This window comes from Pelophylax lessonae (assembly GCF_965119305.1).
Source record: "Pelophylax lessonae genome assembly, chromosome: 10".
Classification (NCBI taxonomy): Eukaryota; Metazoa; Chordata; class Amphibia; order Anura; family Ranidae; genus Pelophylax; species Pelophylax lessonae.
The window spans coordinates 96,991,545-97,008,933 of NC_138777.1; the positions used below are offsets into that span (position 1 = coordinate 96,991,545).

Below are 17,389 nucleotides of genomic sequence, written 5' to 3' on the forward strand. Positions count from 1 at the left end.
GGAGATTGCATTGGGATTGTGAGGGACGCTGAGGCAGGGGGGGGAGGGACGCTGAGGCGAGCTTACCAATGGTATTAGTATTATGCAGCATGAGGGGGTTAATGTATTGCCACTGCTGGTCACTGATGAATTAGTGACTGACCAGTGGCAGTTAATTAACCCCTTTGTGCTGCATTAGTGCAACCAGTGTTAATTAACACTGATACTGGTTGCACTAATGCAGCACAAAGGGTTTAATTAACTGCCACTGGTCGGTCACTAATTCATCAGTGACCAGCAGTGGCAATACATTAACCCCCTCATGCTGCATAATACAAATACCATTGGTAATTAAATTAACCACTATACTGCGACAGGGTGGCAGCTACAAGTGTACACCTGCCTGTTTTTGGTGTATGCCCCTGTTCTATCTATTTTAAAATTATTTGGGGGAAAAAGTCATTTTCTGGGGGCACGCTGGTCACTGCATTGATGGGGGCACGCTGGTCACTGCATTGATGGGGACACGCTGGTCACTGCATTGATGGGGACACGCTGGTCACTGCATTGATGGGGACACGCTGGTCACTGTATTGAATGGGGGCACGCTGTAGTAACTCTGCATTGAATGGGGACACGCTGTAGTAACTCTGCATTGAATGGGGGCACGCTGTAGTAACTCTGCATTGAATGGGGGCACGCTGTAGTAACTCTGCATTGAATGGGGGCACGCTATAGTAACTCTGCATTGAATGGGGGCACACTATACTTTGATTACTGAAGGCCCCTTTCACACTTTTGTGACCTCAAAGTCACGCAATTTTTTGCCGCGTTTTTTTGCCACAAAGCACTGCCTATTCGATTTTTTCTGTTTGCGCCCCCCCCCCCCCCCCAAAAAAAAAGTTTGAGCACCAGCCGCCACTGCTTGTAACACTAATGAGTCACATGACACTGGGGAGGGAGAATGGCTAATTGAGCTTGATTTGGACATGTTCATTTAGGGGTGTACTCACTTTTGTTGCCAGCGGTTTAAACATTAATGGCTGTGTGTTGAGTTTTTTTGAGGGGACAGCAAATTTACACTGTTATACAAGCTGTGCACTCACTACTTTACATTGTAGCAAAGTGTCATTTCTTCAGTGTTGTCACCTGAAATGATATAATAAAATATTTACAAAAATTTGAGGGGTGTACTCACTTTTGTGAGATACTGTAGATGGGACCAATGTGGGGACCAATGAAGTTCTGATGACCTGGGGGGGCCCAAGGGATTCCAAAGTGATTTTTTTATTTTATTTATCCACTTCCTGTCTGCCCTATAGCAGTTTTACTTACTATAGGGCGGCACCTGTGCACTGAATCACATATATTTAAGTGACCCGGTGTTCTGACGTAAACTCCCAACTCCCTAAAATCTCTAACCAAGTCACTTCCGGTGACTCTCCAGCAGCAACAATTGGAGATTTTGACGAGTTGGTCTTTTCACAGAATACCAGCAGCGTATACACTATGGTACACGAACAGTTGGCTGTTTTGACAGAACAACGGGTAAGGAGGAAAAACTTGTCACCACCTTGGAGGGGGCAATGTTCTTGGTTAGTAGCGGGCAGATTAAGAATGTCCACTCATTATAGCATGTACTGTAGTGTATACACTGCCAGTGTTCCGTTAAAACACCAACTCGTAGAAATCTACCAATATTGATGCTGGAGTGTCACCGGAAGAGACGTGGTTAGATATTTTGGCCATTGGAGGTATCGACAGAACACCGGGTACTGTGTATTTGATGTCCAAGCAGAGAGGTAGAATGGCAGCCTGCCTATGTAAACAAGGCAGATTGCCGTTCCGACAGGAGGAAAGGCATGGATTCTGTGTCTCTGCAGACCAGGGACATGGATCCATGTCTTCCCTCTCACAGTTTAGAAAAAACACTGGCTAGGCGCACAGTTAACCCTTTAATCACCCCTGATGTTAACCCCTTTCCAGCCTGTCTTTAGTTCAGGGACAGTGCAAATTCTTTAGTACTGGTCCTCAAAAAAGTGTCAGTGTCCGAATGTCCGCTGCAGTATAGCAGTCCTGCTATAAGTCACTAATCGCCGCCATTACTAGTTTAAAAAAAATTATGTAAAAAAGAAAAATGTATTTGGGTACAGCGTCGCATGACCGTGCAATTGTCAGTTAAAGCAGGGCTTGACAAATTTACTTTAAATCTAGGATCCAGCTAAAGTTAAAAGACAATTTTTTTTAACCTTTTGCCTACTCGTTACTTCCATCATCTTTCTGCCCAGGCCAGTGTTCAGCTTTTAGCACTGTTGCACTTTGAGTGGCAATTACGCAGTCATGCAACACTATTCATATGACATTTTTATAATTTTTTTTGAGACAGAGCTTTGTTCTGATGATATTTAATCATCACTGGGTTTTTTTTTTTATTTTTTTGCTAAATACATGGAAAAAAAAATTTTTTTCTTAATTTCGGTTATAACATTTTTAAATTTTTTTTTTTCCTTCATTAATGTGTGGCGATTAGGTGGCACTGATGAGGCTGCACTGTTGGGGCACTGATGAGGCTGCACTGATGTGGCTACCTTGATAGGGCAGCATTGATGAGCACTAATAGGTGGCCACACCAGCTGTCCAGGGGGTAGCGGGCTCTCGGGCTTCCCAGAGCCACAGTCGAAGCCTGTCCAGGGGGGGAAATGGAACGCCCAGGGGAAACCCTGCGAGGTGCTGTCTGGCTTGGGTCCATTGGTGAGCCTGTTCACAGACGCTGGTTCTTGCTCCAGGGAGTCTCCCCGGACAACTCCACCTAGATCTGCACCAGTGGGAAGGAGGAGGGAGTCCCACAGGGGACGCTTCCTGCTAGGTGCTCCGCTCCTGACAGCTCTGCTCCTCCCCTGCCCCTCCTACAACCCGCATCTGCCTTAACCCACCCTTCACAGTCCCTCCGCTCTCCTCCTTTAACCCAGCTTCACAGCGCCCCTCCCCACCACCAGCATAAGAAAACATATGTTCCTGCCAGCAGCCTTGCAATGATGTGCCACCCCCTTGCTAGCCAGTGGGGCTGACCACAGCCCAGGTGCAAGGCCAAATTTTCTAGTTGCAATGGCGACCTGGCGCCTGGGATTTGTCGAGCCCCAACTAAAGTAACACAGTGCTGTATCGCAAAAAATGGCCTGGTCATGAAGGGGGGTAAATCGTCTGGAGATCAAGTGGTTAAATTAACAAACATATTATACTTTTCTGCTTTATGTAATTGTTTTGCACAAAGCAGCCGGATCCTCCTCTTCTTAGGTCCCAGGCTGGTGCTCTTGGCTCCTCCCCCCTGCCACGCAACCCCACAGTAAGCCGCTTGCTATGGGGGCACGCGTGCATGCTTGCTCCTGAGCCACGCCCTGTGTGTCCCTCCTCTTTGTCTGTGATTGACAGCAGCAGGAGCCATTGGCTTCCACTGCTGTTTGAGGCAGAGGGAGAAAGCCTCTGCTCTTGGGCACAGCACTGGATCAAGATCCGGCTCAGGAAAGTATAAAGGGGGGTAGGCGCTGCATGCAGAAGGTTTTTTTTTACTCTAATACAGAGAATGAATGAAGATGAAAAACCTGCTTTTAGAACCACTTTCATTTTAGGGGTTTCCTTTTACTACCTGAGAGGACGTGAAGGGAAAGCTCCACAGTGAAACCCAGATGGGAAAAAAAAACCCCAACCTGACAGGGGTTTAGTCTATAATTCTAGTTTAAAAGATCTGCTACTAGTGGCTTGCTATCGGATACCACAGCATACCTTCAGAGGTGCAGATTGGAGTCCATGCCTCAATCGGTCAGGGCTGAAGGGGGTGTGTGGTCATAAAGTTATGGCTTATTGGTATATGGCTAATGTGTTGTGTCTGTGTTCTTGTCCAGATAACTGGGATCAGAGCTTGGCATACTTCCAGCTGACACTTTCCTGTCATCTGACTGCAATGGCATCTCAGAAAGGAGAGCACAGGTGTAAGGCTTACCGTACACTATACCAGCCTTTTTCAACCAAGGGTGCCTTGAGATTTCTTCAGGGGTGCCTTGGCAGAATGCCTAAAAATTACCCAAAAATTGTGTACAAGCCAGCGTGTGGATGAAGCCTGTCTTTCAGTTACAAAAAGCCACAGGATTTCATTATGCACCATTACAACCTTCTAGCTGCTGGCGTCCTAATGACCAATGGCATCTTCGGTTGGTATGGAGCATGTCAGCCACCTGCACAGCATCCTTGTACCCCCCTCTCCCGGCCCTCTCCATCAGCGTTGGGGTCACATTAGCTGAATGATGGCGAAAAACTGAGTAAGAGAAACATTGGAGTACTAGTCAGTACTAGTTTGCAAAAGTGTACTTGCTTTGGAAGAATAAATTCCCTCTTAGAACATTGGGTGTTCTATGTGTGTGGATGTTGCTGCATTATGTAAAACTCTTAGAATTGATTTTACGTTTTAGAATGGGGCGCCTTGAGATTGTCCATCATTTTTAGAGGGTGCCTTGACTGAAAGAAGGTTGAGAAACCCTGCACTAAACAATCTTCTTTTACATCTGCCATCAACTAGTAGTGAACTGCCTGATTTGATACAAATTGAATGGATTGTTAAAGCGGAGTTCCACCCATTTTTAATAGGTTGGAATACATAGCTGTATGTAATCCCCTTTAAAACGGCTTTTACCAATGGAAACTTTTTTTTTTTTTTTTTTTGCTAGTAAGTACCTTAATTTCGGCATTATTGCTCCTCTCCTCACTTCCTGGTCCGATCGGCGATGACGTCATTCGGCGATCCGCAGTGTCTGCTGGGATGTATTCAATTCCAGAAATCTCGGAGTAGCTGTATCTGTACTGAGCCGTGCCTGCCCCGCCTCCGCCCCGCCTCCTCTCATTGAGTTGCATTGTATGAATGTATTAAGGCCGTTCTCTGCCCCGCCTCCGCCCCGCCTCCTCTTACAAATCAATGAGAGGAGGCGGGGCAGAGGCGGGGAAAAGAACAGCCTTAATACATTCATACAATGCAACTCAATGAGAGGAGGCGGGGCAGAGAACAGCCTTAATACATTCATACAATGCAACTCAATTAGAGGAGGCGAGGCGGAGGCGGGGCGGAGGCGGGGCAGGCACGGCTCAGTACAGATACAGCTACTGCGAGATTTCTGGAATAGAATACATCCCAGCAGACACTGCGGATCGCCGAATGACGTCATCGCCGATCGGACCAGGAAGTGAGGAGAGGAGGAATAAAGCCGAAATTAAGGTATTTACTAGCAAAAAAAAAAAAAAAAAAAAGTTTCCATTGGTAAAAGCCATTTTAAAGGGGATTACATAGATCTAAAGTTCCAAAAATGGGTGGAACTCCACTTTAAGGCTTGTGCTCATTTGACATCCATTTGGTAAATTTAAAGAAAGATTGTACAATCACATTGTATAGTCACAGTGCATGGCCCGCTTAAAGTGTATCTATGGTAAAATGTAAAATCATTTATTAACTTTCTCATTATATATTAATTATTTTTAGCCTACTTCTATTTTTCTAAATGATCTTGAAGTTTGTAAACTTAGTTTGTGAAGATCCCACACATTTACCTCCTTGAATTCTGTGACTTGTATTCACTATACCCTGTGAGTAGCACTGCTGTGCCACAGGGCCTGCCTTCTGATCTACAGAAATTCTAGCACAATCTATTTGGAAACCACGTTAAAGTCAGTAATACCTGAATAACAGCAGCAACTAACCATGTGATATAACCATAGTGCAAATCCGAATATTCAAATAGTCTCGCTAGTAAGTGAATAAACAATAAATATTGTGACAAATCATAAACAGTCACATAAACATGATGTAAGTGATGTAAAAAAAATTAGTAATTGAAAATAAAGATAATAAAGTCCATGTGAATATAGACACTGAAGGATTCCTTAAAGTACAGTTCATGTTCCGCCGCCAGACACTTCAGTGAAGAATCCCTCTGTGGTACCCACCACCTTATTAGGGACACTTACCAGATGATGTGGACCTTCTGTCACTAGAAAGGTCTAACGAGCTTAATAGTTACCCTATAAGGGGTAGTGTGGATGGAGGGGTTCTGCAGTTTCAGGTTCCCACTAATGGTTGGGGGGTCTTCCTATGTTTCCAAACTCCTGCCAGTCCTTTCCAGGACAACCATAACAACAGCCATGAAGATTGGTATAAAGGTGAAGAAACTCCAAAAGTGTCATACCGTATGGGCTACTTTATTTAAAAGAATATAAAATGCACTTACATTCCACAAGTAAAAAAACAGCCTTGGTTTAAAATTGGGATTCTCACTTTGGAGGGATTTCTTCTCACTTTTTTCTTTTCACTCACTCACCTTTTTGGCTATGGCTATGGGACAAGAAGTGAAGGAAAATGGCACAAAAAAAAACTGACCTAGGGTATAACCCTCTAATACTTTTTTTTTTTTTTTTATTAATAGAAATCGGTTTGTTTCATTTTTAAAATAAAGTATACAATTCAATTCAGTTTACGCATCTGTCTTCAGTTAAGTTTGTAGCCGTTTATATCCACCAAAACGTAAAAGGACATGGACCTTCTCTGTTCTTTCTGCAGACATAAACTGACTCAGAAGTAATTGGGACATTTCTCTTTCGTTCATTGACGGACATAGCTTCTGATTCTTCTTAACCATTGGGTTATAATGCCCCCTATAGGAGTAGGACACTAGGCAGGAAAAAGCTTGACTACACCTATGGGCAGTCCCAGGGGGTATACACCCACTCTCAGCTATAGGCACTCAGTTTTTTTCTGCCTAGTCAGGAATTGCGGCTGATGCCGTGTCAGAGGCATCGGCTCCTTTTTGCACCCACAGGCCCTCCAAAGCGGCGAGGGTGCTCCTCTTTCCGCTTACCTTGACATCATTGTCCCAAACAGTGGGGTTGTTCAAAACGCAGTGGTTGCTAGGCGTTTTTTGTTTGTGGTATCCTTAAGAGGCTTTACTGCTTAAAAGTTGGACGGTCCCACCTGTAGTGGACTCGCCGGTTTCCAGGTCAAATTGAGTTACCTTCATCTCGGTTGAGGAGTCCCCGACCTTTACAAGTCCAGCTAATAAGAGGGCAGATGCTCTGGCTATGTGTGCTGTGGCTGGTTCGGCAATTAGGCCTGTAATTACTATAGCCCTGGTGTTCCGAACTCTAACAGAATGGGCTAAGCTTTTACCGCGGGGACCTGGAGGGAGAATGGCTTCCCCCTGTCTTTGATGCCTCCTTTGGATGCAGCTCCTTTGATTTCTAGGCTGTCTGTATCAGCAGTGGTCCTTCGGCGTTGTCTGGTTGAAATGCTGGTCTGCAGACTAGACTTCTAAGAAGGCCTTATCTGATCTCCCTCTTGTAGGGGGTCGCCTGTTTGGAGCTTGCTTGGATGACATTAAGGGTCTCATAGGGGGGGGGGAAGAGTACTCTTCTTCCATAGGCTACCAAGGGCAAGGAGCCCCATCGTAGATGTGGGCCATTCTCCTCGGCTCCTATGCGGCGTCTTCATCTCTCAGGGTCTCAAGATTGGGGATCAAAAGTAAGAACCTAGTTCCTTGCTGGAATCTCTGGTCCTGGTAATTTTTCCTTTTTAAAATTGAATTTTGTTCCTGTGAGAGAACTACAATCAAGTGCCAGACAGGGCGACGAACTGGATAATATAGATCCTTAAGGTCCCCCAAGTCCAGCCAGTGAGCGCATGCAGACCACAGCTTTGCGCTATGTCGGCCGCGTCATAGCCCACGCACCGTGAGTGCTCAGTTAGTGTGAATGATTCCTCTGCTCCTCTAGCCACACCTAATTAGGAGCTGGTGGATGCACTGTTTGTGTCAATGCGTGAAACTTGAAAAATGGAGAGAAGTTCCACATGGAGTTCATTCACATGGTAGTGGCGTTCCTACATCAGAGGGATTTCTTCTCACTTTCGACATCAAGGACGCCTACCTGTACATTCTAATATGTGCTGGTCACCAGCGCTTCCTCCGTTTTTGCAGTGGGCGAGAAGCATTATCTGTTTGTTGTGCTGGCCTTTGGTCTCCCCTCCGCACCTCTTTCACAGGATCTTCACAGGAGTGGTGGCCCTGATGCTGGCATTGTTTGAGTCAGTGGGGGGGGATCGCAGTACTGGGGTACCTGGATGATCATCTTCTGCGAGCGGAGTCTAGGAATGCTCTGATGGACTACTGGAGATTGCTCTGCGAACTGAGGGAGTTCGATGGAATCATGAACATTCAGGAATCTGCTTTGGTTCTGTCCACTAAAAATGGCCTATCTGGGTCTGACTCTGGACTTGGCCTCAGCCAGAGTGTTTTTTCCTTGGGAAAAACTCCAGACATTGCAGGAGGCAATTCAGCTTCTGTTGTTTAGCAGACGATCATCCCTCTGGGCGTGTGCTGGGCCTGATGGTGTCCACCCTTAAGGCGGTTTGTTTGCACAGTTCCACACAAGATCTCTGCTGAAGAGATTCTGGTGAAATGGGTCAAGGATCCACGGTCTTTAGAGGTGGCTTCGCTCTTGTCCAGGTGGGGAGGCGTCATCAGCACAGACGTGCTCAGGGGTCTGGACTCTGTCAGAGCCCAGACTGACGATTAGTGTGCTGGAACTCTGAGCGAGCAGACTTTGTCTGGCTCATTGGACAATCCTCTTTAGGGGTGTCCGGTACGAATTCAATCAGAGAATACCAAGGCCGTGTTCTGTCAATCACCAAGGGGGCACAAGAAGTGTTCTGGCTGCTCGGTAAGTAGCTGGCATTCTAAGGTGAGCTGACTGGTATTCAGATTTGTTCCAGCCATCGCAAACTTCTGCAACGACTCCTGTGCAGGATTCAGGCAGAAGGGATTCCGGTTATTCTAGTGGCTCCAGACTGGTCTCGCTGGTCTTGGTATGCTAATTTGGTACGGCTGGTCGCCGATGCTCCTTGGGGACTTCCTCTCAGGGAGGATCTGCTGTCCCAAGGACCGATCTTCCATCCTGCTATATGGTTGCTGGCTTTATCGGCTTGGCTGTTGAACGCCAGGTGCTGAAGGGTGGAGGTTTGTTTGAATCTGTGATTCCTACGCTGTTAAGAGCTTGGAAATCTGCCTCTAGGGAGATCGACCATCATACGTGGAAGACATATGATGGGGGGGGGGGGGTTAAGTAGAATCGGGAGCTTTGCCTGTCAATGAACGAAAGCGAAAATGGGATTTTTTACTTACTGTAAAATCCATTTCTCTGATGTTCATTGATGGACACAGCACCCACCCCTAGTTGGCTTTCCTCTGACACTGCTTGTAACAAAACTGAGTACCTATAGCTGAGAGTAGGTATATACCCCCTGGGACTGGCCATAGGCGTAGTCAAGCTTTTTCCTGCCTAGTGTCCTACTCCTTTAGGGGGCAGTATAACCCAATGGTTAAGAGGAATCAGGAGCTGTGTCCATCAGTGAACATCAGAGAAATGGATTTTACGTTAAGTCAAAAATCCCATTTTCTGTGGGCTTCCTGTACACATTTGCTGTACAGAATGTCTCAAGTTTGCCAAAATGCTTTGAATTTGTTGATAGTTTTAGAATTTTACAGCAGCTATAGATTTAGATGAAAAAAATACATTTTTAATGATATTAAATTATAATAACACTGGTGAATAAAGATGGACAAAGATTTGCACATTGAAGAAGCTGGGGAGAAGATGCCGGCGAGGGCGCTTAAAGGCACTGACCAGTTGAAACAAAGTTAAAGCAGAGTTTCACTGAAAAGTGGAACTTCCGCTTTAAGTGGTCCTGACCCCTGGGGGGGAGCGGTTACCTAGTTTTGACAGGTACCCGCTCCCACTTCCGCTCGGGCTGCCTAGGCGGCTTGGGCATAAGTTCTCCTATCCCCCCTCCCTCCCGGCAATCTTCTGGGACACGTCACAGGTCCCAAAAGATTGCCTGGCCAGTCATGACGCGCAGCGCAACTCGCGCCCGGCTGTGAAGCCGTAAGCTGTCACAGCCGGGTGCCCACAGTAGTGATGCCGGCACCGCGGGGAGAAGACGGAGAGAACCGAGGCTCTCCCCGGCCGCATCGCTGGAACATGGGACAGATGAGTGAGTATGTGTTTATTAAAAGTCAGCAGCTACACTTTTAGCTGCTGACTTTTAATAAACACAACAGCCAGTGGAACTCTGCTTTAAGTATTGGGGATTTTAGTTCCACTTTAAAGCTAATGAAGCTATATCTGTTTTCATTTTGATAAGTAAGGTTGTTTCTGTGACGGTTTGCAGACTGGCCTATGTAGTCTGCTGTTCGACAGCTCTAATTGTCAACTGACAGCTGCACTTCTTTTCTTTGGGGTTTAGGCTTCTTTGTGGACACAAGAACTAACATCTCACCTAGGTCAGTAGTGTGGCATCATGCCTGTGTCTGTGAAGAGTATACAAGATGAGCTGATGGTCTTTGGAGTTGATTTTGAAGATGATGAAGTCCCCGATAAATGTAAGAATCAAAGTTATAAAGCTACATAACGTATATGAAAGATTAAATTCAGTCTGTAATTTTGCATTTCTCTGTTTTTCACTGTTCCAAAAAATAGCAGGTCTCTATCTTTAGTAGTCTCACAGCTGTGTGCTCTTCTCAACCCTTTCTGTCTCTCTCCACCTGTACACCACAGGCAGTTATCAAAAGCACATAATGCATATTTATATGTTGGTCGTATGCTTGTATTTGGGTAGTTTCTGTCACTTTTCGCTTTTTCACTGTGTCCTTTTCAATTCTAATTGCACTATGCACTTCTTTTCCCCATATGAGTTGCTGTCATGGACTCTGCACAATACTGCAGACCTCACTCCTGGACATTCAACCCCACCTGATTGTTAGCTGTAACCTCAAAGCAATGTCACAAAAAGAAAAGGCTAAAAAATAATAGCATCTTCATATAAAATATATATATATATATATATATATATATATATATATATATATATATATATATATATATATATATATATATATATATATATATATATATATATATATATATATATCTTTATCTCTTATACATTAAGGCAGGCCATACACGGTGTGAATTTCCTGGTTGCAGTAAAGAAATTTGCACAATTCCCCATCAACACAGATAGCGCTGACGGGGGAATGGGCAATTGTCTTCTTCCAACGGGGGAATCCGTCCCCGCCAGGAAAAGACAGTGATTGTTGCTAGCGGCTATAGAAGCAGCTAATGATAATCGCAAGAGAATCCGGCAGGCTTGTTTTACCTAAGTTGATCGATCAACTTGGTATATTCAGCCTGCCCAGTACATTCAGCCTGCCCATTAACGGTTCGACTCTCAATCGATTCCTGCTGTGTATTGCCGGCCTAACTCTTAAATTCTTACTTTTAATCCTCGCTTATTCTAAATGCAATCCTTTTGTTTTAAAGTATGGAAATGTACTTTAAGAGTACAGGATGTTCTAATGAGGATAATAAACATCAATGGGCAATCCTGAAAGAAGTCAGTTGGATGAAATGCAGCAGATGATGTGGGTGTTGCTAGCTTTTTTAATACAATTTGTTTTTATTGACATTTTTATAATGTATGATGTTGGTCAAAATACATGAGATCCATGGTGCTTGATCCTTAGTAAAGCAGTGACAGAACTGAATTTCCCAAATTTAACCATAAGAGTGACATTGTTACCAGTTCTGTTCTACAACTAGCTCAGTACAGCATCCTAGGTCCAACAGATGAGTTGGTGCGTCTTTTATCATGAGCAGTTTCATATTCTGCTAATCAATAGCTCATCAGGCATACAGATAGAATACAATGCAGTTTTAATAAACCTGTTTTCCCCAGTCACCTTCCAGGAGGGCTTATTGAGAGGTAGGCTTCTCCCACCTAGCACAGGAAACACAATCCACGTTCGTTTACCCGCTTGCTGACTGCCCGCCACAGATATACTGCGGCAGGCTGGCTCGACTGCGCGAATCAGCGTATGGGTACGTCGGCTCGCGGGAGCAGTCCTGGGGGTGAGCATGCTCCCGCTCCCACAAGGCAGCGGAGATGCTGATCCTCAGACCGGCGGCACCGATTGCCACTGGCCACCTTCAATCGCTCTCTGCTGACAGAGAACAATGGTCAGCTGTTGTAAACACAGTAGACCGTTGTTCTCTCTGAAATGATCACGGTTGCTGGCAGCGTGGGAGTCTTGGTGGAGGGGCATGTAAAGCTGGAGCCGGGTAATTTTCAACCTTGAGGAGTGGAGCTTAATTGACGCAGCGGCACTGTTGCGGCGGAAGTGTCATTTTGGCCATTTTGGTTTTGGGCCTCCAGCGTCTGGGAAACCTGGCGGCCGAGGTAAGCGGCCACAAAAGAGAGGACAGATGCTGCAGAACTGGACCGGCTCCCAAATCCACAGGGCCAGTCTGGAACCTTCAGGGACGGACAAAGTGCCGGTGGCAGCGGACGTTCCAGGCACTTAAAGGACGCTGCAAGTCCAGACTCCCTGCACATCAATGGAGATGGCTGATGCGGAGGAGGTAGATTGGGGGACGCATGCAGATCCTGGCCCTAAGGTAAGCGAGTGATGGAGGGTCATCAGTTCTGTTACCGAACACTGGTGGAGGGGCACTAGTTGTAGCTCTGGTCATGTACACTGTTTTAGTTTGCAAAGGTGTGGGGGTCACTGGTTATCTTCCTCTCTCCTTTGTGGTGTTTGGCTTTTTGCACTTGGCAATTTCTTTACTGCTCAGTGTTCGCTGGTGTCTTGCAGGGCAAGAGACACGGAGATAAAGATGGGAAAGATTCCCAAAAGAAATGTGCCCCATGCAAACAAAAGTTGTCTTCCGCCTGGGGAAAAAAAGTGCTTTTGCAAGTGCAAGACTGCATTGATGCTCTAACTAAAAAAGAAATTTGCTCTATGTTTAAAAATCTTTCAAGTCTTTTAGATCGTCTCTGCAAGAGCCAGGTCCTTCGGACGTGCCTCAGCCCAGTACTTCATACGCTAGCGCGGCACCACGGGCCCATGCATCCGTGCCGATCATAGGACAGGGGGTGCTGGAACAGCTGGAGGGCAACTCCAGTGAAGATTCTAGCGCTGAAGAAGTAAGGGAAGAAAAAGTCGGGTGCAAAATTTTCTGTTCCCATCTGGGGAGACAAGACTATATTTACTCAAGGTTATATACGATACTTTGGAGTTCGAAGAAAGAGAGCCAAAGTTTGTTTTTTTTTTTTTTTTTTTTTTTATTATTTTACACAGGTTTAAAAAAAAAAAACTGATCACTTTTATTGCTGTCACAAGAAATGTAAACATCCCTTGTGACAGCAATAGGCAGTGACGGGTACTCTTTATGGAGGGACCCTAGACTACACTTCAAAACCCCGAAAACTGCATTTTTGAATATATTCACTTTTTAAATCCGGCGCCTTTAGCAGCCGAGTAACCCGGATGTGACGTCATGGACGCCGCCTCCGGGTTACGTCATCGGAGACCCGATCGAAGCCGCATCCGGCTTTGATTGGGACTCCATCCAGCCGGGGGATGCGCCGGCTGGTTGCTCGGGTCTCCCAGTGGGACGGGACACCCAGGCAGAGCATCCCCTCCCGCTCGCTGGGGTAACTATCGAGCAGCTCCCGAGCCGCATTGGTCGTTGCTACCGGAAAGCTGACCGCCAGCTCTAGAAAAACGGTACTAGGGTGCTAGCTAGAGGCATCACCCTGGTACAACCACTTAAAGTCAACCAACGTAGGTCTACGTGGCTGGTCGTTAAGTGTTTAAACAGCAGGAAGAAATCAACAAATTTAATCTATAATACATTTTAGAAGAAATTCTGCTTTTGGCAGAAGGACAATAACAGGATTTTTGGACCATTTTATTCCAGTGGTTTTGGACTTTCTGCAAAATGGATCTGACCTAGTGTTAACCCCCAATACTTTGAGTGTACAAGTGATAGCATTGTCCAATTTACTAGATATCAGATTGGCAGAACATACTCTAATAAGAAGATTCATCAAGGCCGTCTCAAGAAGTAAAGCGCTGCAGTCCAATAAAATTCCCCTGTGGGGTTTGTTTATGGTCCTTCAGAGTTTCTCGAAACAGCCGTTTGAACCGTTAGAGGAAAGTATGTTAAGTATTAACCTATAAGACAGTGCTCTTAGTGGTGCTGGTCACGGCAGGAAGAGTCAGCGAACTACAAGCGATGTCCATAGCGGAGCCATACTGCTCCATTCTGCCCAATAGAGTAATTCTATCGCTGGACTCGGGCTTTCTTCCCAAAGTGTTGACGGACTTTCATTGGTCACAGGAGATCATTATCCCATTGTTTTGTGGGCAAGCTAGCGACCCTAGGGAAGAAGATTTTCCAAAAAATTAACATAAGGCGGTGCTTATTATGTTACATTGAGCGCAAGGAATGGAGGAAAGTACCCTAATCTATTCCTTCTATACTTGGGGCACAAAAAAAGGTTTAGCGGTTTCTAAAACTACCATTGCTAGATGGATAAGGGCGACAATCCTTGAGTCTTATGCAACTGCTGGCTTCAAGCTACCCAAAATCTTAGAGCCCATTCCACCAGGGCCCTGGCTACGTCCTGGGCTAAAAGGGCAAGTGCTACCCCAATCCAATTCTGCAAAGCAGTCACCCAGTCGAGTTTCCAGACATTCGTCAAGCATTACCATCTGGGTCTTTTATCCGCGAACGACCAGGCTTTTGGGAGAAAAGTGCTTCAGGCTGTGGTCTTTCTCCCTAGCAGGTAAGGTTTCTATAATGTTACTCTCATTAAGCCGTCCTGGAAGATGACTGGGGAAAAGTTATTACTTGTTACTTGATTTCCAGGAATCTTCCAGGACAGCACTGCTTCCCGTCCTATTATACTGGTTGTAGTATTCGTTGGTAGGTATGAAATTAGCTTTGCCTTCAAATATTTGTTATTACTGAGAGTCTCTCGCTCTCACCTGTATTTAAACTAATGTGGATCATGTTTCCTGTGCTAGGTGGGAGGGGCCTATCTCTCGAGCCGTCCTGGAATATTTCTGGAAATCAAGTTAATAGATAATAACTTTATTTATTGATGGACACAGCTCCATATCTTCTTTGACCCTTGGGTTATGCTGCACTTCATAGGAATAGGACACTAGGCGGAAAAAAATTGACTTCCTGCTATAGGACTTCAGTTTTTTTTCTGCCTAGTCAGGACCTAGTTCCTTGCTGGGATCTCTGGCCCTGACATTTTTTCCTATTTAAACAGAATTGTTTCTTCTTTTTATTATTTTCTGTTCCTGTGAGAACTACAATCAATTTGGTTCCTGTGGGAACTACAATCAACTGCCGGACTGGGCGACGCACTGAATATCCTAGATCCTTACAGTCTTCCCAGTCTGGCCAACGAGCATGACCCGACCTTAGCTCCGCGCTAGGTTGGCCGCGACATAGCCCCACTGGACAGGTGGTGGATGGCGAGTTAAACGCCTCGCGAGGACGCATAGCCCTGATCCATGACCTGTGTCGCAGCGTGCCTCTGGCCCACAGCACCCCCATTCCAAGATGGTGCAGTGGTCTGCCTGGAGTGGTGCCCACCTAGTTCCATGGGGTGATAAGTAGTGTCCCCCCTCTCCCTTGGTGGTCCCTCTAAACCATGGATGTCCAACCTGTGGCTCTCCAGCTGTTGCAGAACTACAAGCACCATCACGCCTCTGCCATTGGGAGTCATGTTTGCAACTGTCAGCCTTGCAATGCCTCATGGGACTTGAAGTTCCTCAACAGCTGTAGGGCCACAGGTTGGACACCCATGCTCTAAACAGTCATGGTAGTTTTTTTGGCCCCCCCAACCCATAATCCCCCCCCCCCCCCATCTCCGGGTGAGGTAGGAGCTGGCTTTACCACATGCTTCAAAAGGGGGAGGGGGGTTGGATGTGGTTGTTGCTGACTGGGTTGCACAACAGGGGGTTTTGAGCCGGTTACTTGCCTTCTGGGGGTTAGTGACTGGGGCAGGGATGTCCTTTGGGGAGGGGGGGCAGATGTTTCATCATCCGCAGGTACGCGGCCGGGTCGGGGCCAAAAATTTAGGCAGCTGCTGTCTGACCAAACTGTCTGAGCTGCTGACCGAGTGAATAGAGCTGCTGACGCAAATTTGTCTGGAGTCATGTATAAAAATACTTTATTGCCATGCTGACACTTATATTTCATGTTCATAGTATGAAGCTGAGAATTTAAAGGGTTTTTAAACCCTCCGTTTTTTTTTTTTTAAATAAAAATAAACATGCCTATACTTACCCGATCCTGCTCTTCCGGGGTGCCTAGCTGGTGCTCAAGGCCCCTCCTCTTCATCGGGGGCCTTCACAGAAAGCCGCTTTCCCTGAGGGCACCCATGTGGGCTTGCTCCAAAGTCCCACTGCTGCGTCCATTGACACAGACAGCGCGATTTGGCCCCACCCCCCGCTCCCGTGTCACTGGATTTGATTGACAGCAATGGGAGTCAATGGCTCCTGCTGCTATCAATCTGTCCAATGAGGAGAGAGACAGCGGCCGGAGCCATTCATGCACATCGCGGGATCAGATCAGGCTCAGGTAAGGAAAAGGGGGGGTCTGAGTGGAGCTGCAGTACAGAAGGCTTTTCACCTTGATGCATAGAATGCATTAAAGTGGAAAAACCTTGAGGCTCCACAACCACTTTAAGGAGAACTAAAATGTTAGATAAATTTGTAATGAATAAAATTGTGCAATGTATATTTAAGATAAAATGGCTTTTACAGAAACTGATTTTCTGTTCTTTTTTGTGTATGTAGTGGTAGAACTGTGCTCTGTTCATCGACTCAATGGGGAGGAGATTGTCAATGAATGGATGGCCTTCAGTGCGACGCGGCACTTAGAACATCTTACAGTCAGCAATCTAAATCTATTGGAGCATGAGGTGAGCTGTGATGCTGTGGTGAGGGGTGTGCCTATTTACCTCTCAAGGGTTTTATCTCTGTCTTTCTAGCGGTTGGTGGGGCAGCCTAATTAAAGTGGAACTCCAGGAAAATTAACTTTTTTCAATTAGGGTTGTTCACAGAAGGTTATGTGCCTTGCCAGATTCACCTGGTTGGTGGCTTGGAATGCTGCAGATGTTATCTTTACGACGTGTGGCAATTTAATTCCCGGAATGCCCACGGTGTAGCACTATGGTGGGGAGTAACACAGCCATTCACACTAAAGCGTATTCGGACATGTTCTAACTTGCATTTGCCCGGGTCGCAGACCAGTTTACTTTTACAGAGTAGTAGATGAAATAAGAAATGATGTGTGTGCGTTGTTCTGTTGACAGGAAATGAGTGACAGAAATCTGGAGCATTGGATTAACATAAAATTTTGCATTAAAATTGGTAAAAGTGCATGTGAAACTGTAGCTCTGTTACTACAGGCTTTGTGAACATTAGGGTTGCAGCGATACTGTTTTTTTGTCGGCGAG

At 45.9% G+C, this 17,389-nt stretch overlaps 1 protein-coding gene across 2 annotated transcripts in view; it reads left to right on the forward strand.

Annotated features, from left to right (window-relative positions):
* The window catches only part of POLA2 (DNA polymerase alpha 2, accessory subunit), a 146,616-nt gene that overhangs the window by 5,048 nt on the left and 124,179 nt on the right, over positions 1 to 17,389 (forward strand). For both annotated transcript variants that reach the window (XM_082270916.1, XM_082270917.1), the window contains exons 2-3: positions 10,310 to 10,445; positions 16,728 to 16,852. In XM_082270916.1, coding sequence (XP_082127042.1) covers positions 10,364 to 10,445; positions 16,728 to 16,852 — 207 coding nt within the window. In that variant the 5' untranslated portion in view covers positions 10,310 to 10,363. The remainder of the gene's footprint in view (positions 1 to 10,309; positions 10,446 to 16,727; positions 16,853 to 17,389) is intronic.